The following is a 25,671-nucleotide window of genomic DNA, read 5'->3' on the forward strand; positions in this document are numbered from 1 at the left end:
AAGGTGTGAAAGCAGCAACATTTGATTTGGAATTATTATTATTATTGGAATCATTCAGTCCCATTAGATGGCATTCAGAGAGAAATATACAGCGGGAAGACAAAGGCATCTCTTCCCTCCATCTTTAAACACATTGAAGACACAGACTTTAAGTATTTCTGGTATCTTTCAGTGCAGACACATGACGTCATTTGATCAGTATACTCAGGTGCTGTTGTTAAATTATAAAAGCATACAACAAGGCAACCCAAAACCCCAAATAAGGTCATCCTTTAAGTGACTTGTGAGTTTTGTTACCATAGTCCAAGGAATGAAAGAACAAGCCAACAGACTTAAAGCATCCGTCCCAAGAGGCTGAGATGTTGTGTAAAGTGTTGGACAGATTAAACACCAAAAAAATATAAAATCCAGGATTCCCCTGTAAAGAATGAATATTCACAGTGAAACCCTGGAAAATATGAACTACACTTTGATCTTTTAGCATTGATTAATGTTGTAGCAAAGTGGAAATTCTGACATGATAAAAAGTCTGGGGTCAAAGAAATGCTCTCTGAATAGTGTCCATTTCTAAGCAAAGCCACGATATCGCCCTCTGGACACATGAAAATGATGGTCAAAATGATCAAGATTACAAAATGTAAGAAGTTCAGTGCTTTAAAGAAACTAATGGTTGGCAGGTATTTTATAAAAAATATAATTGGTGTACGAAACATTTAATTAAAAAATAAATGTAAATGGACTGCATTTATATAGCACTTTTCTAGTCTTAACGAGCACACTAACCGCTTTACACAGTACAGGCACCATTCACATACACATTCACACACTGGTGGCCGATACAAGGTGCCACCTGCTCATCATGTGAACATTCACACACATTAACACACCAATGGCGCAGCATTATAAGCAATTCAGGTTCAGTGCCCGAGGACACTTTGACATGTAGAACCACTGACCTTCCGATTGTTAGACGACCGCTATACCACCTGAGCCACAGCCGCCCATAAATAAGACAATGTATCTGTTCCATTGATTGTGATACAGAAAATTATGAACTACAGACTCCCATATGCAAGCTTTTCGATTTAAATTGTTAAGACTGCTTGCAGCTTTCTTGAGAACCGCGTAGGACTTCACACTCTTAACACTACACTGCTCTCTGGATCCTGTGCAACACACCTGCCAAGGCATAGTTGTGTCACATACCCAGGTCACGACTAATCCCGGTCAGAAACACCAGTGAAATACATTAATGGTTCACAGGAAAAAACACCCCAAGCAGACTTTACCATTAGGCAAAGTAGCCAACTGCCTGCGGCCTCCAACAAAAAGGGCCCCAAACAGCTGAATTATTATGTATTACGTTTAGATATAAAAAATATTGAATTATGTTACTATTTTAACTAATTATACCCAGGTGTCAATATCGAAGATCTCCACCAGGTGCATCTCCCTCTTCCCTCCCAAACAAAGAAGAGTCTTCAACATTGTTTGTTAACTCCATCCTTCTGGTTAGTCTTAGCTAAATCCCGGGACCGGCAGTTTATCTTTTAACCACCTGCTTCCGTGATATATCAATGCAGACATCACAGAAGGCAGCAAAGATAACTAAAACAGGGATTTATTCATGATAACATATTAGGTATGGAATCAATCTGCAGATGATCCAATTCAAAATGAGACCAAACTTATACAATCCCCAATTCCAATGCAGTTGGGACGTCAATAAAAACAGAATACAATGATTTGCAAATCATTTTCAACCTATATTCAATTGAATACACTACAAAGACAACATATTTAATGTTAAAACTGATAAACTTCATAGTTTTTTTGCAAATATTCACTCACTTTGAATTTGATGCTTGCAACACATTCCAAACAAGCTGGGACAGGGGCATGTTTACCACTGTGTTACATCAACACATTCACATTTTCAATGGGAGACAGGTCTGGACTGCAAGCAGGCCAGTCTAGTACCTTCATTACTATGAAGCCACACTTCTGCCACACGTGCAGAATGTGCAACCCTAACCGAATCCATGATCTTTTCCTAACTGTAACCAAGTTTTGTTTGTTGCCTAACATAACCACATAGTTTTGTTCCCTAAACTTAACTAGTTTCACAAATTTAAATACTTGTACGGCCAGGTGTTGTGGTCACGTGATTAAAACGGTCACCGTGCAGCTTTTTCACGTTAAATAAAACGGTCATATATGTTGTTTTGGAGTCATTGGCAATTGCCCTATTCTGTCATTACGGTATGAGGGGGTGTTGAAGAAAAGACATATTTTTCTTCTGACAGGAGTCAGAGTTTTATTTTATGAAAACAAAAATATGTGTTTATTACAGTCAGAGAGTTGCCAAAGTTGACTTCTCTACAAGAAACCAGGAATATTTCTGACAAATTCTGCTATATGGAATGGAATTTGAGAAGATCCATCCATCTTCATCCATCTTCGTCTGCTTATTCAGGGTCGGGTCGCGGGGACAGCAGCTCCAGCAGGGAACCCCAAACTTTCCTTTTCCGAGCCACATTAACCAGCTCCGACTGGGCGATCCTGAGGCGTTCCCAGGTCAGGTTGGAGATATAATCCCTCCACCGAGTCTTGGGTCTTCCCCGAGGCCTCCTCCCAGCTGGACGTGCCTGGAACACCTCCCTAGGGAGGCACCCAGGGGGCATCCTTACCAGATGCCCGAACCACCTCAACTGGCTCCTTTTGATGCAAAGGAGCAGCGCCTCTACTCCGAGTTCCTCACGGATGATTGAGCTTCTCACCCTATCTCTAAGGGAGACGCTAGTCACCCTCCTGAGGAAACCCACTTTGGCCGCTTGTACCCAGGGCCCAGATTTTCAAAAGTAATCCAGTGGGATTTCAGATCACAGATTGGATCAAATATTGGAAATTGGTTTTTCAAAAGCAAAAGAGGGATTCCGAACTAAGATCAGACCATGTAATCCGATCTCACATTTGATCTGGATCAAACCTGCCCTTTGGGTTTTTCAAAACCTTGAACTTAGTTTGGGATCTGGATTCAGTTGTGATTTTTTTAACCAAATAAAGAGTGGTTTTTTTAAGTGAATGATCACAAAATCAATGTTTACTGATGATATATACATTTCTTCATATTTGAAGCATATTTGAAGCATGTCACATCTAATGAGATATGATTAAAAAAAAAAAAAAAAAAAAAAACATAACAAAATAAAGAATGTAAAACGTTTCTGTTTATTACAGTTTTTCTGTTTCTTAAAATTAAAACAAACCACCGGTATTTTGCCTACCTGTTGTTCTTTGCTAAGCCAGTAGGCTACACTGTTGGTTCCATTTAAGGCTCTGGTAAACAGGATTTGGTAATCCTGAAATTTGGTATTTGGATCACACTGATCCAATCTAATGTTCCTTTAAAAAACTGTCATAAAAGTAAGATGGATCAGGTTATCCTGGATAGCAAAACATGGGATTTCCAAATCTGCATCAATTTGATCCAGATTAAATGTTTTGAAAAACTGGGCCCTGGATCTCGTTTTTTTGGTCAAGACCCGGCCTTCATGAAAATTGACCAGTAGATCGAGAGCTTTGCCTTCTGGCTCAGCTCTCTTTTCATCACAACAGTGTGATCAATTGAATGTAATGCTGCCCCCACTGCACCAATTCTCCAACCAATCTCCCGCAATGTTGAGGGTGCCATCCAAGACAGCCCTTCCACAACCAAAGCTTACAGCATTTCTGGACGGCTCTCATCAATCCCTCAGGCTTTGCCACTGTGGAGTTGTTTGACTACCTTCGGCCTAGGGTGCTCTGGTACCAAGTACACTTATGAGCATCCCTATGTTCGAACATGGTGTTTGTTATAGACAATTCATGACTAGCACAGAAGTCCAACAATGAACAACCACTCGGGTTAAGATCAGGGAGGCTGTTCCCCTCCAAATCACGCCTCTCCATGTGTCTCCATTATTTGATCGTTGAAGACCCCCAGCAGAACTATGGAGTCCCCCACTGGAGCCCCGTGCAGGACTCCATTCAAGATCTCCAAGAAGACCGAATAATCCAAGCTTTTGGTTGGTGCATATGCACAAACAGTCAGAGTTTTAAGTAAAAGGTAATTTAATTGAGATGCAATGCAAATAAAACATTGGTCATGGTTTAACACAAAGTTGCTTGTCCAATGCTGTAATCTTTCTGCTGAAATTTGGTTTTCCACTGCAGATAGTACCAGTTCAGTGTATGCGGGATTCTTAGCTGGTTGTTGTAGCATCACATTAATGGCTTTTATGGTGGAGCGACAGAAGGGAGACTTCCAACCACTGGTGACAGAGTAGATAAAAAGTAGTAACAACAGGGAGAGCAGATTAACAAAATAATCTTTCAGTTCTCTCCCCCACTTCAGTTTGACTTTCTGACTAATCCATCATTCAAAGCTCAATCTCTCTCTGTCCTGATGATCAGCTGTATTCACTCGTCATCATTATTTTGTTCTCTATCATGACCTACTTCCTTTGACAATTTATTTCCCCTGTATTTCTATTTGTGTGAGAGTGTGTGTGTGTGTGTGTGTGTGTGTGTGTGTGTGCGTGTGTTGTCATGTATAACTCCCAGTGGCAGGCTAGCCAGCATTTAACTCAATATGATTTCTGTACGAAGGAGTTCTGAAATATTTTTCTTATGTAGTTATAGTTATATATATAGTTATATAGTTATAAATGTAACAGATCTATATCCTCCAGTTCTCCTCAGAAATCCTCCCGCCCCCAAAAAAAAATTAAATAAATAAATAAAAAGAATTCATACAGATCAACTATTCTTTGGGGGGACTCACTGGTGCTTTGAAAAACATATTTATCCCTCAGTGGACACATAATCTAGGTAAGAGTATGACTCTCTCTTTTAATTCAATACCAAAAAGGTAACGCGAGGATAGCGGGGGATTAGAGCTCAAAGTGGATTACTTAAAGGGATGATTCATGATTCATGTTGGATAAAGTTGGAGAGTGCAGTGATTAATGAGGTATTTCAAATTCTGCTTACTTCCATCAGTGCTGGCTTAACTTATTGTTTCCTGCACGTTATTCACATGGAAGGTAAATCGGCACATGGAAGTAATGTGTACACACACACACAGGAAAGTGATAAAGGATTGAGTCAATACAATGCTAAGGGCTTGATTATTAGCATTTTCATTATTAATATTGTTACAGCCATAATCTCCTCACTGACAGATTTCACTGGCAGCCATGCTTCATGTTGATATGAACATACGGGTGGCTGAAGAAACAGCCAGGGAGGGCTGCTGAAGCCATCTGCTCATGTTGGGGTGTCCACGGCATACTGCTGGTAGAGCGTCGGTGACTTGTCAGAGAGGGAACCGAGATAGAAAGACGTTGCGTTTCCTAGTTTCTGAACAAAGGTGCTGTGAAAAGTTAAATAGAGTAACAGGTTGTTGTTTGTTTGTTTGCTAACATGCATTGGTCATTGGACTGTTAAAAAGCATTAAAAACTAGGGGTGTTTTTATAGCTGCACTTTCATATGGCTCTTTGTAGCTTGGCTTAGTCCGGAGTTTGTACCTTCAAGGTTGAAAGCCCTTAATTGGAAGTCGCTTTGAATAAAAGCATCAGCTAAATGACATGTAATGTGATGTAATGTAATGTGTGACGAGACACTCCGTTCACAAGACAAGACGATACACGAGATTGGTTTCACAAGAACGAGACAAGATTTTAACACTATGTCTACCTCAATGACAAAATATGACTGGAAAAATAGTATTTTATTATGTGAAAGGTTTTAACACAAACTCAAATGGCTGGCTTCTCTTCTGTATAACTAACCTCTTCAGTAAGTGTCTAACTTCTAATTGAAGCTTTGTGTGACCTTCTAACTGAACTACTTTAGGCTTTTTTTTGTTTTAGTCTTTTAAGTGCAAACCATAATCAAAGTAGTACCCCCTCAACTATCAAAGTGCAAACAGAGACTAACCAATTTTTTTTTCAAGTTTGATACACTGCTGAGATATGGTCATGTTCTTTTTTTAGGAATATGAGCATGTCCACGTTTTCTGGCAGTACTGTAGTTGAGACCTTTGGCCACTAACAATGGCTGAATCTCACTTTCTTTATCTGACATCTCCTCGCTCCCCGGCTGAACCGGAGTTTGTTCTGGCCCTCCTTCGTGAAGGCTGTCTCAAAGCCTGCCCCGAGGATGGATATCTGAGGAGGGAGGATAGAGGATGGATCTCTGAGGAGCTATGAGCAAGGATACAAAGAACAGCCTTCCTGGAAGCTGTGCAGCTGAAAGCCATTGCTAACTCCACCCAAATAGTTGAAGAATTCATGTGACCGTTTAGAGGAAAGGACGTCTCATCCCTCTAAAACACATTTCCTTGTTTCCTCTTTCCTCACATGATTTCCTCGGGTCTCTCCCATGCTCCCTTGGTGGGATGGAATAAGATGGCAAATAAGTTAACTTTACATGTGTTGTGGCCATACTGTTGTTTCTGTTAAATCATCATCCTCACTGTAGAAGATTTAAGTGTTAGATGTGTGATCTTAACAAGTTGTACATATTCAGCTGCTAGTGTTAGCTCGGCAACATAGCGATCACCTGATCATTGTCAACCAGTAATGTTAACAGTAATGTAATGTTATAACGTATCAGCTGTTTCTGCCTTGATCTGATGTATATAATCAATCTCTTTAGGGACAAACAAGGACTAGAGGTCCCTCATTTAGGGGCGACGATGGCCATCAGACCGTAGAAGGATCCCCAGGGCCCAGATTTTCAAAAGTAATCCAGTGGGATTTCAGATCACGGATTGGATCAAATCTTGGAAATGGGTTTTTCAAAAGCAAAAGAGGGATTCCGAACTAAGACCAGACCATGTAATCCAATCTTATATTTGATCTGGATCAAACCTGCCCTTTGGGTTTTTCAAAACTTTGAACTTGGTTTGGGATATATTTAATCCAAAAAAACAGGATTTTCCTAATCCCATCAGAAGGGTGGATTCAGTTGTGATTTTTCGAACCAATTAAAATCAGAGAGTGTTTTTTTTTAAGTGAATGATCACAAAATCAATGTTTACTGATGATATATACATTTCTTCATATTTGAAGCATATCTGAAGCATGTCACATCTAATGAGATATGGTAAACAAAAAACCCAAAACAAAAAACAAGATAAATAAATATAAACAAACAAAATAAACAAAATAAAGAATGTAAAATGTTGGTATTTGGATTACAGTGATCCAATCCCATGTTCCCTTAAAAAACTGGCATAAAAGTAAGATGGATCAGGTGATCCTGGATAGCAAAACATGGGATTTCCAAAACTGCATCAATTTGATCCAGATAAAATTTTTTGAAAAACTGGGCCCTGGACCCTGGCACCCTCATGTCACTTTCCCCATCAAACTAGAATACAGTGCCACCACTGGGACTCTATCGTTCAGCTGGCAGTAACGTTATGACCTAGGGTTTGGAGCCTGTAGAACTATAAGCACAGGACCGTCTTTTAAATAAAATTCTGTTAAATGTATTTAATGTTGTGTTATCTTTTGCATTCCACTTTGCATGACTGTTGCAAGCATATAACGTTATAAAAAAATTATAAGTTTTAATGACGGTTTGTCTATTACACTCAAAATTAAGGTAACAATTTGCATGGACTTTATTAAGTAGTTCCAACTCAGCCATTATTGAGTAAATTCCGTGATTCTTTTATATTAAGGCTAACTCAATTATTTAGGTACAATCAACTATATATGACTAACAAGCTTAATTAAAGTAAATCTACTTAAATTTCATGAAAATGTTTAGGTTAATTAAGTTGTTAAATTACTTAATTTAGGCTATTTTAACTTATTTATTTTACCTACATTCTACTCAGAAATGTCTGTGTAACTTTGTGTTAGTAACTTAATTCACTTTATCCAGAATAAAATACACATAGCAATTCCTTTTTTATGATCAAACCTTTTATTGTAAAAGCAAAATAAACTCAAACTATATTATTATAGTACTATTTTATAGCTTATAAACAAAATAAACATGCCTACTTAGACAAAAAATATATAAATAAATTCACACGCAAATCAGTTTTAACGGGAACTTCAGTATTTTTCAACCTTCTAAGTCAATTACTTGCAGGCTCTTACAAGGAAGTTGCCCTTAAAGAAATGTATGTAAATTTTGGAGGACCAATCCCCTGAATCCAGTGCTTTATTCTCTGTGCATACACCATGCACCATGTGAAAAGGAATACATAAATTAAATGTTGCTGGTGTTGGAAAAAACAAACAGCTACATGTATTCTCCATGGCGAATATAGAGGCATGTTTTCCAAGGGACTTTGTAAATAGTGTCCGATACATATTAACACTTCCAAAAAACTGGCAAGAACCAAGATTATTTTATTATTTATTATTTATTTATTTTTATTTCGTTTTGACTTTTTTTTCAAATTCAGTTTAGTTTTAATTAGGTTTTAAAGCGGGTTTGCTAGTTTAGTTAAAATGCTTAGTTTTAGTTTTTCTTAGTTTTAGTCTTTTTTTGTAATATGGGTTATTTGTCGGGGGCAAGATTCAAAAAGGTCAGAAAAAAGTATTGTGTGATAATAACAAAAACATAACATTTTAGAAATATTTATTCACAATTTATCAATGTAACAATAACACCAGTACATACAATTTACATATGATGATGAGCACAAATATGTAAACAGTCTACACAAGACGCAGCAGTGAGTGCAAAAACTAAATAGCCAACAGACTAAAGAAGAGATACATCAACACGTGTTTTGAACTTTGGTTCGAGTAAAGTGGCGAACTTTTTGAAGTCAATCAACTCACACAGTTGTGTAGCTCGACATCCCAGTATCAATACACATATTAACCCACGCTTCCTCACGTTTTTAGTGTTCCTGCGTATTTACTAACCAGCAGCTATCGGGTCGCCAGTGAAAGCCCTCCTGTACTGTTCTCTGTCCTACGGTTGTCTCCATCATGCTGCCCTGGCCCCATACATCCATGCCCTGTACCGGCCCGGGATTATCTTCTGTTTCGGGGGAAGGGGGCTTTGCGTTCTCCTTGCCCTGTCACTGCTTGTTAAGGTAAGCTAAGCCTCCTTGTGCGCGCTTCTCAAATGTATTTTCAAATTAATTGTCCACTTATTTTACCACCTTCCACTGCGAGGCACTTGCTTTTATCTGACACAGTCATAATCAAATAAGACTCTGCCGCTTTCTTCCGACTTTTGGTACCACCATGATGCCAGGTGAGGGACATGGACTATGTTGTGTTCAATTTGACATGGTATGTCGGAATTTCTGGGTTCCCAGTCGGAAACTATAGGTCTACGGCATAGACTGAATAAAACAGGTCTATGGTCGGAAATGTCAACTCTGAAAGATATAACGTTATTTTATTATTAAGCATTGTAAGTAGGTGTACCTAATGAAGTGCCGACTGTCAACATTACTGTTATTTCTTGCACAACAAAACTTTACAAACATAACCGTGCAACATATCCTGTTGAATTTGAGGACAACAGGATATGTTAAAAAAGGATATGTTAAAAAAATTTTAGCACAGCAGTTTACTCTTTAAAGACATTACCTTCAGACTGGCTTTCAGCCCATCCAGCTCAAGGAATATCTTTTGAAATACCTCAAAAGTATTTTTCAGTTATTTTGGGTAGTTGAGGTTGAGTCCGTATATCAGCCCCATTAGCAAGGCACAGGCTCTGGGTACGTCCAGGTCTTGCAGGACTTCTGTTCCCTCAATGAAGATCCTCGCGCTGGTTGGATCAGACATGGTGGCACCTCTGGATATGACAATCTTCATCACTTCGTTGACAATATCCCCACCATCCTGCTATAGTCAGAATCAATGCCAGTGTTTTAGTCATCATATTTAAAATCAAGAGTAACACAAAGTATAGTATGTCTGAACTTAAGTGTCTGATTTACCTACTGCTCTTTGAAGAGATCATTCTCCTTTTCTCTGAGATACACCATTAAGCCACAGCAGTAACCTCTCTCCTTTTTTCCACAGACTCAAAAAATAATTTAAAAAAATATGCTAAACTGCTCCTCTATGAATTTGGGTTTTTAATAATTACATCACTAGGAAAAAAATACCAAAGAATGAGATTTATAAGATTTGGACTGTACAAATTACCAATCTGTATTGTTTTTAATTAAAATCAAATAATTAATTGATCATTTTAAAAAAAAGCCTTATAAATATTAAATCTGTTGGCCATGTCTAAGTCTATAAAGTTTTAAGAGATCAGTCCTTATTGGTGTTTCAAATTTGGAAATTTTACAAATCCAATTCATTTTAAAACTAAGAAATTTGCTTGCAAAAAACTGCACAGAAATGGGCTTTAGTCTTACTCCATGCTTTTTCAGAATGCAAACATTAATGGCAGTTCAGTGCCAATTAACATTGTTAAGCTACCACTGCAAACAAAAGATACAAAAGACTGCTCTGAAGCATGGTGCTCTTAAAACACTAGCTAGCTAAAAGTATGCTAACTCAACAGTCGGTGAATTAGCTTAGGACAAGCTACAACTTCAATTTGTGAAAACAACTTCTGTATGCTGATAGAGTTAGTACATGTTGCAAATAAAACAAAGAAAGATACTCACCAGCAAAACATGTCCGGGCAAGTTTAGTACTGAACTCAGCTTTTGAAAGATGCTCAGTAGAATGACAAGTAGCACTAACTCAATCCTTTTCTTTTGTTAAGAAAAGGTAATAATCAATATATATTTAAGTTAAGACACTTCATTATTTTCATTTTGATCTACTTCTTAAAATAAGTTATCAACTTACTAAAACATGTATAAGTAACAAATTAATTTTTTTATGCTGTAAAAGCTCATGATTTTAAGCTTTACTTACTGATCCCATGAAATGCTTCACAACAACAGTCGTATCTATAGGCCGCAAGGATTTCTCATAAAACAGTTGAGCATTACAATTACTACTCAAATGAACAGTAATACATTAACGTTACTCATTTTTAAAGCAGAAACATAAAATATACATAAAAGAGAGGGGTCAACAAAGAATAAATAAAATTAATTAATTGAACAAATTGAATAGAGAGCAATAACAAAAAAGAATATTAAGATAATGTTATGTTTTCTAGCTAATATCTGTTAGTTATCTGTTAATAATTGTTATATCTCTTTCGGTGTTGTAATTTGTAGACGGCCCTAAGCACTCGTCTTACTGCCGGTAGCAGTAGCAGCAGAGAGCAGAAGCCAAGGTCAAGGCTCGAGGTCAAGGTGCAAAGGACCCTATGATGAAATTACTCCGAACCATCACTTTAAAGCTTGAGTGTACCCACCCCTCCTGCACGCAGTTGCTAGTAGCCAAGGAGGACACGGAGGATTAAAAAAAACATGGACTCTTCCGAAGAAGTCATTATCTTCACTCAAGTTTCTGCATGTGAAAGTCGCCGGATGACACAATCTTCTGAACATAGGCATACTGAGAAATACAGAGAGAGTTTCGTGGAGCTGATTTAGCTGACTAGCTGATTAGCTTTGTAGCATTTTCATGTATTTTAGATTCCTATTCCACAATGTATGTATTAACTAGCAATGTAACAATACTTAGCTGAGGTACATGTAACAATCATATAATCAAAATATTTATATCTTCTGAACAACAATACATAGTCATTAGAAAGTACTTATTTTAACCCAAGCCATGATCTTTCCCTAAAAATGGTAATTTTTGTGCCTCAGCCTAACCCCTATAAATTCATATAAGACTGACTCACTTAAATAAATGACTTAATTTCTATTCTATAGTAGGCTAATATTATTAGTGCGGTAAATTGCTTTACGATAAAAAAATGTACTCTGTTTTATTGGCATTTCTTTAAACCAATCACAATCATCTTGTGTGGCGCTAAGCACTGGGCAGAGCCACGGTTCCGCTGCAAAATAGCCTTGGGAAGGAACTTGTTTTGGTGGAATACGTGTACGTTCAAAAGTTGTTTTAGTCGTGTAACAGAAAACTCTGATTGGACAGATAGTCTAGCTAGCTGTCTGGATTTACCCTGCAGAGATCTGAGGAGCAGTTAACCATAGTCCTCACAAATCCACCGGAGTTTAAAACTCAGGTGGTACTGTGGGAAAGCCAGAGCTTACAAAGGCGGTAGTCAGCGCACTAAACATTCTAAGCTCCAAAAACTTTTATGATGCAACATTTCAACCTTTAAGGTCTTAATCAGGTATACATTCTACAATTTAACTAATACACATGGTAGCAGTTTTCAGTATTTAAAAAATTGTATTCAGTGTTTCTCACAGGTTGAGAATTTACTTGTGGTGGTGGGTTGCGCGGGTTGTGATAGCTGGGTTCAGTGATAAACTAGTGTACAAAGGTGTATGAAGTATTTAGCCTATTGAAAAAAAATGACTATACAACAAAGTAATTTAGAAAGAAATAACTATTTATACTTTATATTAAATAAACCAGACTAGAAGATGATACAGATAAAGTGTAGCTGTGCTTTGTCAAATAAATGTTGTATTAACAACTTAAAACCATACAATGTGTATAGTGGGTCATACTATGACCCACTATATGTGCAAATAATTCACGAGGACAGCCTGAGTAAATACAGTGCACTAGGTAACAAATCAACAGTAATTGAGAACACAGTGTGTGTCATTGAATCTTTACAGATTGAGAGCGTAGAATGATAATATTCTTTATAGCTTCTTACTTCTTGTCGTCCACTTTATAACTATTTATTCTTTTCATTTCTGTGTTAGAAAAAAGGTGAAATAAGGTACAGCAGCAGTACTTAGGTAGCATATGTGTCAGACATTTGATGCTCAGTATCTCAGGACCCATCAGGTTCAGTTTTTGCTTTCAGTCATGACAAATTCTCTCCCTGATGTATCCAAAAAGCAGGCAATCCACCTAATCCGGCTTCATTAAGCACGTTATTTATCCCTTCATCAACGAGCCAAGTTCTCTCAGGGCTGCTCGAGTTCCCTGCTTCCACTCAGCACTCACCAGGCAGGCTGGCAAGTTGAGGGAAAGCCAGACAAGAATCAACACTGGGAACAGCTCCCATCATGGAGGCTGTACATCACAGTTGGGAAAGGCGGCCTATCAACCTACAGGGTCACCAGTGCCTTTGCATGGATGCCTCACTGAGTCACGCATCACAGTGCTGAGGGTGGTGGGACGGTGCGTGTGAGAGCGAAAGGGAGTCAGGAGGGGGAGGACATGGCGATACCTATAGATGACAGAGCTGGAACACCAGTACTAAGAATGACTGAAAACATCATATTTACATACATCTCAACTAAATTAGTCCAAAATAGCGCCAGAAATTTTCAGAATTTCTCCTGGGAGAAACCCTCTTGCTAAGCGAACCAAGCTTTTCCATTTTAGACATTCCATGACTTTTCTTCCTTGGGTCACTAAAAGACGATCTAATAAGGAAATCGCCATGAAACTGCCATAAATGACCCCAGCTTACCTTTAGAGCCAAACTCAGGATAATGTAGACATTTTGGTCCTATTATTGATAAGAGCAAGCAAAGCAAAATCATCAGTATGTCATTAGCTCTGTCAAATCCTTTGGTAGCGTGAGGTGTAATGAACCTGAACCTGAACCATGAACCTCATTCTAGACTTTGCAGGGCTTTAGTGTCACAGCGGTGTGGAACGGTGTTGGCAGGAAGATCAGCCTTGAAATGTCAGAGCTAACTAAAAACAAATCTTCCAATCATATTTGCTACTGATATCATGAACCTCATCACAGTTTTAACAAAGTCAATCTGTTAAATTTCAGTTCAACACGAGCTACATCAGCCTGCAGATTAACCAATATTTACCTCATCAGCTGAGCATAAGAAAACATGTCCACTACACTGTCGTAGTTAATTTCCTGGTATCTTCTGTGCCTAAAAATATCAAGCCTACATATGACATTTGGTATGGATTAGTCCAAATATATTTCATGTAGGTAATAGATGTGTTATAATATTCGGAAGGACTGGATGAAAAATGAAAGCAGTATCAACATATACTGAAACAAAATATATTAAGAGAACTAGTTCACTTCTGTTATTCTGGAGAATACTGCTACAGGGACTGAAAACATGCATCTGTGTCTGGGAGGTTCAGTGCGTTGCATTATTTTATGTGGCCTAATTCTTAACATCACTTCAATACTTTGTAATTCCTAGTATTTGTCATCAGTATTGTATTCATACCATGTGACTTTCTCCACAATTATCTTACTCATAATTCATGAAATAGAGATATACATTCTGTTGTAGCAGTGAGTGGCTGAGCTTATGATATTTCCCTCCTATATTAAGTATACACATCAAGTGTAATAGTATGGGAAGTGTCAGTAGGTCTGTGCAGAAACTCTCCAGATAACTAGGGAGAATATTCCTACCACACCCCCTTCCCAACCGGCGGTGTGGACCACCTTAAGCAGGAGAACAGCTGCTGTGGAACTAGAGGCCTTCATCAAAGAGCACAACAAGATTTAAAGAAATGCACACTAACAAACTAAGCTAAATAAGACTTGTGATGTTTTTCATTAGGTAAAGGAAAAAAATAAAAATAAAAATATTAAGACTAGTAAAATAGTAGAGACTCACAGACAGGACAAGTGAAACAGACAAGATAAGAAACAAAGCATTAATAGTGAAGAGAGAGAACGCTTAACTATTGTGATGCATGATTAGCTTTCAACAGCTAAGATAAGAGCCTGGATCAGAGCAGCTAGTGGATGTGAGAGCCTGGAAGATGGGCCAAACAATCACATCGCAGACCATGTAATATTTTAATAACAAATCGGAGCTCTCTTATATATTTGACTGGTAGTCAGAGCAGAGAGGGCTCCTCCTCCAGATTTTCTTTAATACTTTACACACCAGCAAGTCATCTGCTGTTCTCATGTGTCTACAGTGAAAGACAGCTAAAAGAGAGGAAGTGAAGCACAAACATGTCTACCCTCGGAGGCAACTTGTCAGTTAAATGCCACCCAATCAATCAGCTGAGCAAAATCAAAGCAGCTCAGCTGCCACCAATACACAGAAAAGAGGACAGGCACAGGCAGCACCCCTCCACTCCATCCTTTTCTTTATTTTAAACACTGGCAGAGATAGATGAACAAAAAAAAAACTAATCTTTAAATTCCAGATTCCCTGGCCTTTTGTCTGTGTGCCGCGGATTTGGCGTCAGCCCAAATGAGATGTAAATTCCATATTTGTGAGAGGTTAAGCAGAGGACTCGAAAGTCAAAGATGGAGGGGAAAATAGCTAAACAAATACATTAAAACAAATACCTCTGATTAATTAAATTAATTAAATGGAAAAAGACTCTCATCTAATTGTCTCATAAGGAGTCAGATTACCATGTACTTCTCAGCTGGAAGCTTCTAGTTTGGAAAGCCTGAAAAATGTGCATTGATTGTGAATAATTAAGCACATGAGTTATTTCAGACCACAGAGAAAGAGCAGAGATGCCTGCCTCGATCCATTTCATGTGCTGACTGCATGTTCACCAATTACTACCACAAAACAGGCATTATCACAGAATGTTCTGTGCTCGAGATTCATCAAATCACAGTAAATCAAGTTTTTATATAAAGCAAGTGAAAGTGCCTTTTATTTGGCCTGCAGGGAGGAACTACATGGGGGAAATGAGTAAAGAGCTTTCTTTTAATAGAAATCAATTTTGGTCTTGGCACAGCCAGCTGTAGAGCAATTGAAACACAGCTCTGGCAAAATTATCAGCACAAAAGGATGTGATATAAAACACCTGCCATCTTGTGATTGGGTGAAGAAAGGGGGATCAGGAGGCCCCCATTCTCTCCTTTGGTGTCCTTATCGCTGCCGGCAGGGCCTATGCCATTAACCTGTGCCCCACTGGCTTAACCATGCTTAGATTAGCTTTCTGATTTAAAGCATGCATGCACGCACGCACTTTACCATGACAAATGAACTTACACTGGACGGGTGAAATCAGCTGGATCATTGCACAAAAAGGGGGAAACAACAACAAAACCAAATGTGTTTTTCCCAAGCCTAACTGGGGCAGCTCTCCAAATGTGAAAGAAGACTCAATGATGCTAGGTCTTGTTTGCGATAGTTTATTTGGATGATTTTGTCATTTTGCTTAATTCTTCACTAGCTTGAACTGGCTTTGGTCCCAGACCTCTTAATTATTGGCCACATCTCTAATCTGTTCAGCATCTCAAATCAAGGCAATGTTAGCATAATGCCTTCAGTTGGAATTGCAATAAATAGAAATGTAAAAAGGTTGAAATACAAAACAAACTAGCTAAATTTTAAGTCTGTTTCACAGTTGGGAGTTCTGCCAAAGTCAGCAGTGTCAGAGACTTTAAAGGTATGAGTTACCTTCACTGCAGAAGCGGCCCTTGTATTCGGTTTTGGAGCAGTCACAGACTGGCTGTCCATCCACCACTGAGCATGTACCGCCATTCTCACATGGGTTCACTGTGCACCACCCTTCAGACTCCAGGGGCACCATAAAGCTTCCCAGGAAAAGGGGCTGCGAGATGCCATATTTGAGGTCTGTAATTGTGCCCCTGAAGGGCTGCATGTTTCGCACTGTAGGCAGTGTGAGTGCACCGTTGCGGATATCCTGAGGCACTCCACCCAGGAACAGATCGCTGACTATTTTCATGAACAGACGCTGAGGTCGCACCTCATCTGCTTTGGCCTGACCATCCAGTACCAAAACTGTGCGCAGGTTGTACCTGCTCAGAGTGGCAGAGTGCCAGCTGCCATCGTCCACCCGTCTGTCAGACACGACTGTGGTCTCAGCACAGTCGATGCTGAAACCCAGCTGCACTCGGCCCTCCACCACCGATAGCTGCATAAAGTCACAGTAGCCTCCATCATCAAAGTACAGCAGCAGCGCCTCCGAAGCCTCCGTCTTGAACTGGAAGCTCAGGTCACCACGGGTGCTGGCGTCCCAGCGGAGGTAGCGTGCCCACTGACCTGGTGTGCCTAAAAAGTCCAGTCCCAGACATGTGCTGAGGAATACTTGCAGTCTGATAGAAAAACCTACAAGACCCATAGCTGCAAATAAAAAAAATGTAATCCAAAAAAGGGGTGTTAAAATCTTAGGATGGGTCGGACTGAATTTCAGTGATCCACAGTTTTATCCACAGTATGTGCAGAGATATATTCTGATAAATATTTCTTAGAAAAATATGTTTTTGAAGGGAAAAGGGCAGAAGCAGGAGAACAGTCGAGGTTAACAGTCTTAGGGTCAGTATGTTTACATCAGTAAACTGTCCATTGGTTGCAGGGCAGTGGTCGTTTTCGTCCGTAGGGTTAAAGAGAGGACCGATAGGAGGAGGTTATTCCTATATATGTTTCTTTTTACACTTCAGAACAGATGCTATCAAGACTCATAGTGCAAGGTCTTATGGAATGGACTTCTCTGACTGTCAGGGCGAGAGGAATTTCCTCCATCATGTTGTCCGCTGGGAATTGGAGCTGACAAGGGATCCACTGGCCTCTCTTAGTTCCATCACTGTCAGAAAAAAAGAGAGGCAGAGAGTTACAATGGGTCCATCAGCATTGTTTTTTTCTCCTACTAATACTACATCTTGCATCTAAATCCCATGATAGCAGCACATAACGTAACATGCATGTGTACAATCTTAAGACGTTACATAAGTGAAAATGCCCCGAGAGAAAAAAAAACAAAAGCATCAGTACTGTTGCTGTGGTTACCCACATATTGTACCCAGTGGTACCTTAAGCTTTTAAAATGCATTGCATTGGTATAGATGAAACAGGGAGGCCTTTAACATAAGGCGGGTAGGCAACTGCCTGGCTTTAAGTGACTGTAGGCACATAACTATTCAAGTTTAACAATAAATTGTTTCACTAGTATATACTGTTTACTGCCGGGCAGTTTAACTTATGATGCATCCTATTTGATCAGTTGATAGATTTGTGTGTCTAAAAGATTAATCTGCAAATGTTGTGTAGTAGAAATATAAAGTAAAAATATAAAGGTAAAGTACCTCACAATAAAAAAGAATAGATTAAACTATCCAGCAGTATATAAAGTAGTTAAAATGAGCTCCACCTTGAAAATACTTGGAGTAAGTGTGGTATTATTAGTTTTATACTTTTTCTACCACTGCCAATAATACCACAATCTCAGTTAGAGAAAGGGTAACAATACCTAGCTTTACCTAGGGACCCCGAATCACTCACTCAGCTCATTAGACCAAACTACTTAATAGTATATAAAATAAAATAAGACAGACTTTATTGATCCCACACTGGGGAAATTCACTCGTCACAGCAGTTCAGATGCAACACACCAAATAAGAAAACATGTTTATTAAATATAAATAGAATAGAAAAATACACACAAAAAGAAATAGAAAAATAAGAATAAAGTAATAATGGTAATATGTACACTATAAACACTTATTCTATACTATAATATGTACAGATATACAAATATATATACAGACGAATATGAATTGGCATATTGCACAGGTCATAGTAGGAGGTACAGAGTAATAAGTAAATAACTACACAGTGCAGAATATGTTTAAGTGTTGTTATTGTACATCTCGATATCGACACCCTGGACGTTCACTGGTGTAGTTAAAGCTAGTAGCAATGGCAAAATGTTACATAACCATTGATGCAACAGTTTTAATAATCTAACATTGTATATACTGTATAACGTATTACTCATAGCTTTTTTTTTTTTTGCAGAACTAGTAATTTGATTTGCTAAGAATAGTACTTTTAGTTAAATAACACTTTAACAGTTTTTGTATTACGAAATTGTGGCTGCTTTAATATTGTCTTTACATTTTATTTCCTAACAACCACTTCCATTTCCTCTGAAAACCATGCACCTCCAAATTATCAAATAATTTCATTTTTATATTTGAGATAATGCATATTTGGGATAATCGAATGTAAGTAATGTAAGATATGTGAAAAACTCAATAAACTTTTTTTCTTGGGCAGCAACTCTGCACACTGCCTCATTTATAGTGTATATTATTCATCTACCATCCATTTGTCCAGAAGATAATATTCAAATGTATGCTGATGACACAGTTATTTATTCATGCTTGACATCAAACTCCAAAACAGTTACCATTTCTTTTTTCCATTAGAGGAAACAATTCCCTTCTTCTGAAATTATTGAAAAAAGGACAGAAGGTATAGCATATTAAATGTTAAGGTGGGATTGTTAATAGCAGCCTAACCTAAATCCAAATTTCAAAAATTACCAAAACATTAAAGCATAACTTGCTTACATTATTCATAGTTTTACAACCTGGTCTCAGATAAATAATACATTAATGCAACCACGTCATAGTCTGAATAAGCAAGCACTGAAAATCACAAATAAAAAAAAACTTCTCACCACTTTTGCAATACAGCTAAAAAGCATAATCTTTTGACATTTGAAAATCTTTCATGGCCAATTTTGCTCTATTATATAAAAGGTTTTTCACAATCTTGCAGCAGTTTAAACAACATGTATAGCTGACTTAAAGTTAACAAGAACTTCCACTAGAGGGGACGGTTATGTTAACATACAATATTTGGGCGAAACTGCTTTTTAAAGAAAGAAGCCAAGATGTGGAATTATTTACCACTGAGTATCAGAGTGCAGTTCTTTTAAAACATTTGTATTACCAATTTAGTCTGAAAAGATGGTTCAATTTTTCCTGCCCGCCTCAGCTTCCTGGAGGCATACACGTCCTGGAAAGATGGCAGATAGCAGCCAATCACCTTCTCAGCAGAGCGGATGATAAGCTGCAGACTGCCCGTTGGACTAAGCAGTGGCAGCAGCGTACCAGATGGTGATGGAGTAGGTGAGGATGGACTCAATGATGGCAGTATAGAAAGTAAACTCCCCACAGGTTCCTAAAACCCCAAATTACCAAATTACCCTCAGAGGCAGCGACAGTGCTGACGGATGGTACAATTAACACAAATTACATGAAGGATTTTGTTGTCTTCAACATACAGTTTCTAGAAGAAGAGTTTGCCTTTATTTGGTGGATTGTTCACAGGTAGCCTGGATCAACGGAAGTACATTTCCAAAATAATTGCGCATAAGCCACGCGCCAGATGTCCCTTACCTTTCGCTCTCTGCATTGCCGTTCTCAACCTCTGTTCATTTTTCAGGAAACAACAACAAACTTCGAGCTAACAAGCTATACACTGAAAATGTCAAGTTTAGAAGAAAATTTGGATCATGCAACAAGGTAGGCCTGCTTGGTCCTTTCAGGGAATTATTGTAAATGTTTACAAAGAATAGGTTGACTGCTGTGGACGAAGTACACACGGCGGTACACTGTTAAGAGCAAATTATGTTTAACCATGTATCCAGGGGGGGTATTGCTAAAAAAGTAGAATTTATAAATTCAGGATAACCGATAAAGCGAGGCTTGACCTAGTCTAATCTGTGCATCCTGGCTAGGTGCGTTTTACGAAGGCCAAGCCAGGCTGAGGAGGTGCAACTAGATCGAGCCAGGCTGAAGTAATATGGATAGATTTCGGATAGATTCACGGCTTTCTTTAACAGACCGCAATGTCGATCACAGATTTCGGATTTACTGATGCTAAAATGGAGAATATGCATTGTGTATTCTTTACACAGATGAGCAGCAGCTTCATATGGAATTATGACAAAGTGAAACACTATTTGTAAAAAAGAAAGACAGCCGCTGTAATGAAACAGCGAGAGAAAGCGAGGCAGACGATCACGGACCGACTGAATTACTGAATGAAAAAACTGAATGCGTAAGTAGCCTAAAAACCGCCATACAATTCAAGGAGTTAGGCTAATTATTAGCACAAATGAGCAGTTGTACTCTTTGCCTTGAAAGTGAGCAGAAGACTAATGTTACACAGGAAATTTACCATTAAGATCAATTACAACCACTAATCTACAATGCTGAATGTGAAGCGTACATATCCCTCTCTCTCTTGCATGGGCTAAAATATAAAATACCTAAGTAACATATTTACTTCCACTGCTCGCTTTTCAGGCAAAGTGTACAACAGTTCGTTTGTGGCTGCTAATGCTGCTGCGGTGATGGCTCAACCAACTCATTGTCGGTTATTGGCTGGAACACTGTTAGGTTTTGTGGTTTGTTTTTTTTTGCCATTTGTGGAGCCTGGGCCGTCTACTGAGACCGTGCGTTCAGGGGACAGGGGACAGGCAGCTGACATCTTACTATCGTAAGGAGATGTTTGCTGTATGAACGCTGTAAAAACGCGTGACATTGCTTAGAGCACTGTTGAGGGTAGATGTAGAGGAGTAGTCGTGAGCAGGTCAGGATGAGTCAAAGATGATGTTGAAATGATGGGCTTTTATTATTATTGTCCCAATTAAAGGCCCACAGGCAAAACAAAACAATTAACAAAACCAAAATTAAAGAAAAAAAATACTTCAAATTGACGTGAGAGTCAAAAGAATTATTAAATGATACAAAGATACAGCTGTATACAAGTTGACTTTTTTTTAAACTAGTCACCAGAGCCGTCCAAAGACTTATATAGACCTGTAGCGCGCCCCTGGAATTGGAACATACCAACAAAAAAATAAAATACAGGGGTGGCTCAGGAGAGTAGACAATAAAAGCTCAAAACAGCCAAAATTAATAGATCTATTAGGCTAGAAATTTACCAAAGATTATTTACATGATTCACAAAAACATTTCACAAAGCCACAAGATACCTTGACGGGCAATAAAATAATTACGTACATAATTCCGGTAACTTCCTGTTATCCCGGATGTTCTAGCATCATTTAAACTCGCCGATCGCGGCAAACTTTCCTTTATAAACAAAATAGAGCAGACGCCAGTAAGCCACACAGACTACATGTTAACCTCTGTTACCTTTTAAACTAAATAAACAGCAATGTAGTTTACAAAGACATAAGTGTTGCATGATTATTATAAATGGTGATGTTTGTGACATAAACGGTATGGTTTTAAACAATAGAGAATGATATTGATGGATGTAGCTATAACCTATAAATCACAGCAGTATTAGAAGTTAAATATGTGCACAAGAACGCTATGGGATTATTGAGGGGAATTTGATGAATGGCTAGTTTAACAGAGGATTTGAAACCAGTATGATGAGTAACAGAGCATACTGTCACACTAACCAAACATATACAGGCAACATTTACACTCCGTCTTTGAGAGCTAAACTAGGTAGTGCATCGCTACCGCGACGGTAGCTATGCGCCCCATCACAAGCACCTTTAAATAGTCTCTTGAAATTGCTCATTGTTGTACATGATTTCATCTCTTCACTGCAGCTGTCCCATAAATTCAAGAGTTCAGTTTTGGCCATTTCTTCGCTTTTTGCTCACAGGTTTCTCTATAAAGCTCCCCCTACAGCTTCGGAATAGATATTTGGCAGCTCCTATGTTTACTTGTGTCTGACTCCTCGCTTGGGCAGTCTGCAGTTTCCTCTTTTTCTGTTCCTCCAACAATGCTTTCCTAGCTTTCTGCTTTTTTTTTGCCGGCTCAGCCATGACTATAGTGTGAAAAACTCCATCACTACCTTGTTAGCCGGTTACTGAATGGGTGTATGTGTGCAGTGAATACTTCCTGATGCTGCTAGCCGGCCAAAAGTTGCAAGGGTGGTGTTTCCGCTCACATGTGCTAGGGGGAAGCGAGACGACCACCATTCAACTCGAAAAAAGTCATAACCATTCCAATGACTCCGAAGCAGTTCAGTTAAGGGGCCGTTCGGTATTTATGGAATGGACCACCATGGAGGAAAATAGAGGAGGGTCATGTTTTTATTCTTTGTTGAGGGGAGGATCTCCCAAATTTTTCACAAAGATCTACTGATCGCTGTGGATTACTTTTTTTTCATGTCATTGGATTACGGCAAAATACGGATCTTTTTTCTTAACGTTTTATGGTGTGATTGCGCTTCGTTTCTGCATTTGGGGAGGAATTTCAACAGACTGTAGGTCGAACACTGATTGTTCACTGTTACATCAGAATTAGAATGTGTCAGCATTCCGCCACTGTCTGTCTATTGCATTCCAAGACAGCCGTGCCGCGATTGGATTTCATAAGGGCGAATTGTTAAATTGTTTAAAATGTAATTTAAAATCTGCTTTAAAAATAAACATATGTTTTGGATAATGTTCAGCTTTGGGTAGCTTCACCTACAGGGAAATAAGTATTTGACCCCTTGCTGATTTTGCAGGTTTGCCCACTTACAAACAATGCAAAAATCTACAATTTTAATCATATGTACATTCTAACAGTGAAAGACAGAATCCCAAAGAAAGTTCCAGAAAATCACATCATATGAATTTATTAAAATTGATAACCATCTGATGAGGAAAAACAAGTATTTGACCCCCTGGACAAACAGCATGTTAATATTTTGTAGAAAAGCCATTATTGGCCAGCACAGATGTCAAACGGTTTTTATAGTTGGTGACAAGGTTTGTGCACATTTCGGCAGGGATGTTGGCCCACTCCTCCCTGCAGACAGCCTCCAAATCATTCAGGTTCCGAGGTTGTCGCCTGGCAACTCGAATTTTAAGCTCCTCCAAAGATTTTCAATCGGATTCAGGTCTGGAGACTGGCTAGGCCACTCCAGAACCTTGATGTGCTTCTTCTTCAGCCACTCTTTTTGTTGCTTTGGCGGTGTGCTTAGGGTCGTTGTCGTGCTGAAACACCCATCCTCGACCCATCTTCAGCTCTCTCACTGAGGGAAGGAGATGTCGGTCCAGAATTCCACGATACATGGCCCCGTCCATCCTCCCCTCAATACGATGGAGTTGTCCCGTCCCCTTGGCTGAAAAGCACCCCCAAAGCATGATGTTGCCACCACCATGCTTGACGGTGGGGATGGTGTTCTTTTGGTTGTACTCGGTGTTCTTTGCCCTCCAAACACGACGAGTTGAGTGGAGGCCAAAAGTTCTATTTTGGTCTCATCTGACCACATCACCTTCTTCCAGGCCTCTTCTGAGTTGTCCAGGTGGTGAATGGCGAACTTCATGCGGGCCTGTACATGTTTCTTCTTGAGCAGGGGACCTTGCGTGCGCTGCAGGATTTCAATCCATGACGGCGTAGTGTGTTACCAACCGTTTCTTTTGTAACTGTGGTCCCAGCTGCCTTCAGTTGATTCATCAGTTCCCCCCTTGTGGTTTTGGGATGATTCCTCACCGTTCGCATGATCAGGGACACCCCACGAGGCAAGATCTTGTGTGGAGGCCCAGACCGAGGGAGGTTGGCGGTGGTGTGGTGCTTCTTCCATTTCCTGATAACTGCACCAACAGTTGATCTTTTTCTCCAAGTTGCTTTCTGATTCTCTTGTAGCCCATCCCAGCCTTGTGCAGATCAACAATCTTGTCCCTGATGTCCGTAGAAAGCTCTTTGTTCTTGCCCATTGTGGTGATGTTGGATGCTGGTTGTTTGGGTGTCTTTTATACAGGTAACGAGGTGAGGCAGGTGTATTTGATGTAGATAATTGGTTCGGATTGGGGCTGTGTCTTAAAGAAAGACTAACTGGCTTGTAGGAGCCAGAATACTTGCTGTTTGTCCAGGGGGTCAAATACTTGTTTTTCCTCATCAGATGGTTATCAATTTTAATAAATTCATATGATGTGATTTTCTGGAATTTTCTTTGGGATTCTGTCTTTCACTGTTAGAATGTACATATGATTAAAATTGTAGATTTTTGCATTCTTTGTAAGTGGGCAAACCTGCAAAATCAGCAAGGGGTCAAATACTTATTTCCCCCACTGTATATACTAAAATATACATTGACTGAGGAAGCCTAGTGACGAGTCCATAGCAACTAGTTTGTGTGTTGAATTTGTTACCGAGTGTGCTTTGTTGAATGGTCTCAATGTTTTATTTTATGTGAATACTAGTTTACTAGAGGAGTGTGATGCGTAACATGAGAATGCAGAGGTCATGTATGCCATGGCTGTAAAAAAACAAAGGGCATCTCTACATCTTTGCCAAGCACAAACCAGTACAGAAGGCATCAATAAATTGTTGGGGAGGGTCATGTCTCTTTTCCAAATCATTTTGAAGGGTCATAGAAAATGTATCACTGGCAAAGGGAGGGTCAAGTCTATTTTGACTAAAGATCCCAAAACTCCTCCGGTGGCCACTTAAATAAATAACAAACAGTCCCTAAGGTAAATTAAGCTAAAAAAAACAAAAAAAACTGCATAGTTCCCCTTTAACTCCGTTGGTTGTAATACAGGGATATATATATATATATATATATATATATATATATATATATATATATATATATATATATATATATATATATACATACATACATACATACAAGTTTTTGAGGTTTTCAGGTTTTAAAGTCATTAAGTTCTTAAAATTTTAGTGCTTTTAGTTTGATGAAGAGAGCATTAGTTGGTGCTCATAAGTGGCTTTTATTTACAATTCTTATAGTTCTCTTTTGAACAATGAATATAGGTTCAATGTTTGTTTTGTAAGTGTTTCCCCAAACTTCCAAACAGTAAGTAATGTACGGTAGTATGAAGGAACAGTACAAGGTGTATAATGAACATTGATTTAATAAGTATTTGGTGTATTGCAATTGATTTGGA

The 25,671-nt window shown here is 38.8% G+C and overlaps 1 protein-coding gene across 1 annotated transcript in view; it reads right to left on the reverse strand.

The window, feature by feature from the left end:
* nrxn3a (neurexin 3a) overlaps positions 1 to 25,671 on the reverse strand; it is a 232,902-nt gene that overhangs the window by 194,170 nt on the left and 13,061 nt on the right. The window contains exon 2 of the mRNA XM_028565234.1: positions 16,428 to 17,574. Within this exon, the coding sequence (XP_028421035.1) occupies positions 16,428 to 17,112 (685 nt within the window). The 5' untranslated portion in view covers positions 17,113 to 17,574. The remainder of the gene's footprint in view (positions 1 to 16,427; positions 17,575 to 25,671) is intronic.

Source organism: Perca flavescens, chromosome 20 (assembly GCF_004354835.1).
Source record: "Perca flavescens isolate YP-PL-M2 chromosome 20, PFLA_1.0, whole genome shotgun sequence".
Classification (NCBI taxonomy): Eukaryota; Metazoa; Chordata; class Actinopteri; order Perciformes; family Percidae; genus Perca; species Perca flavescens.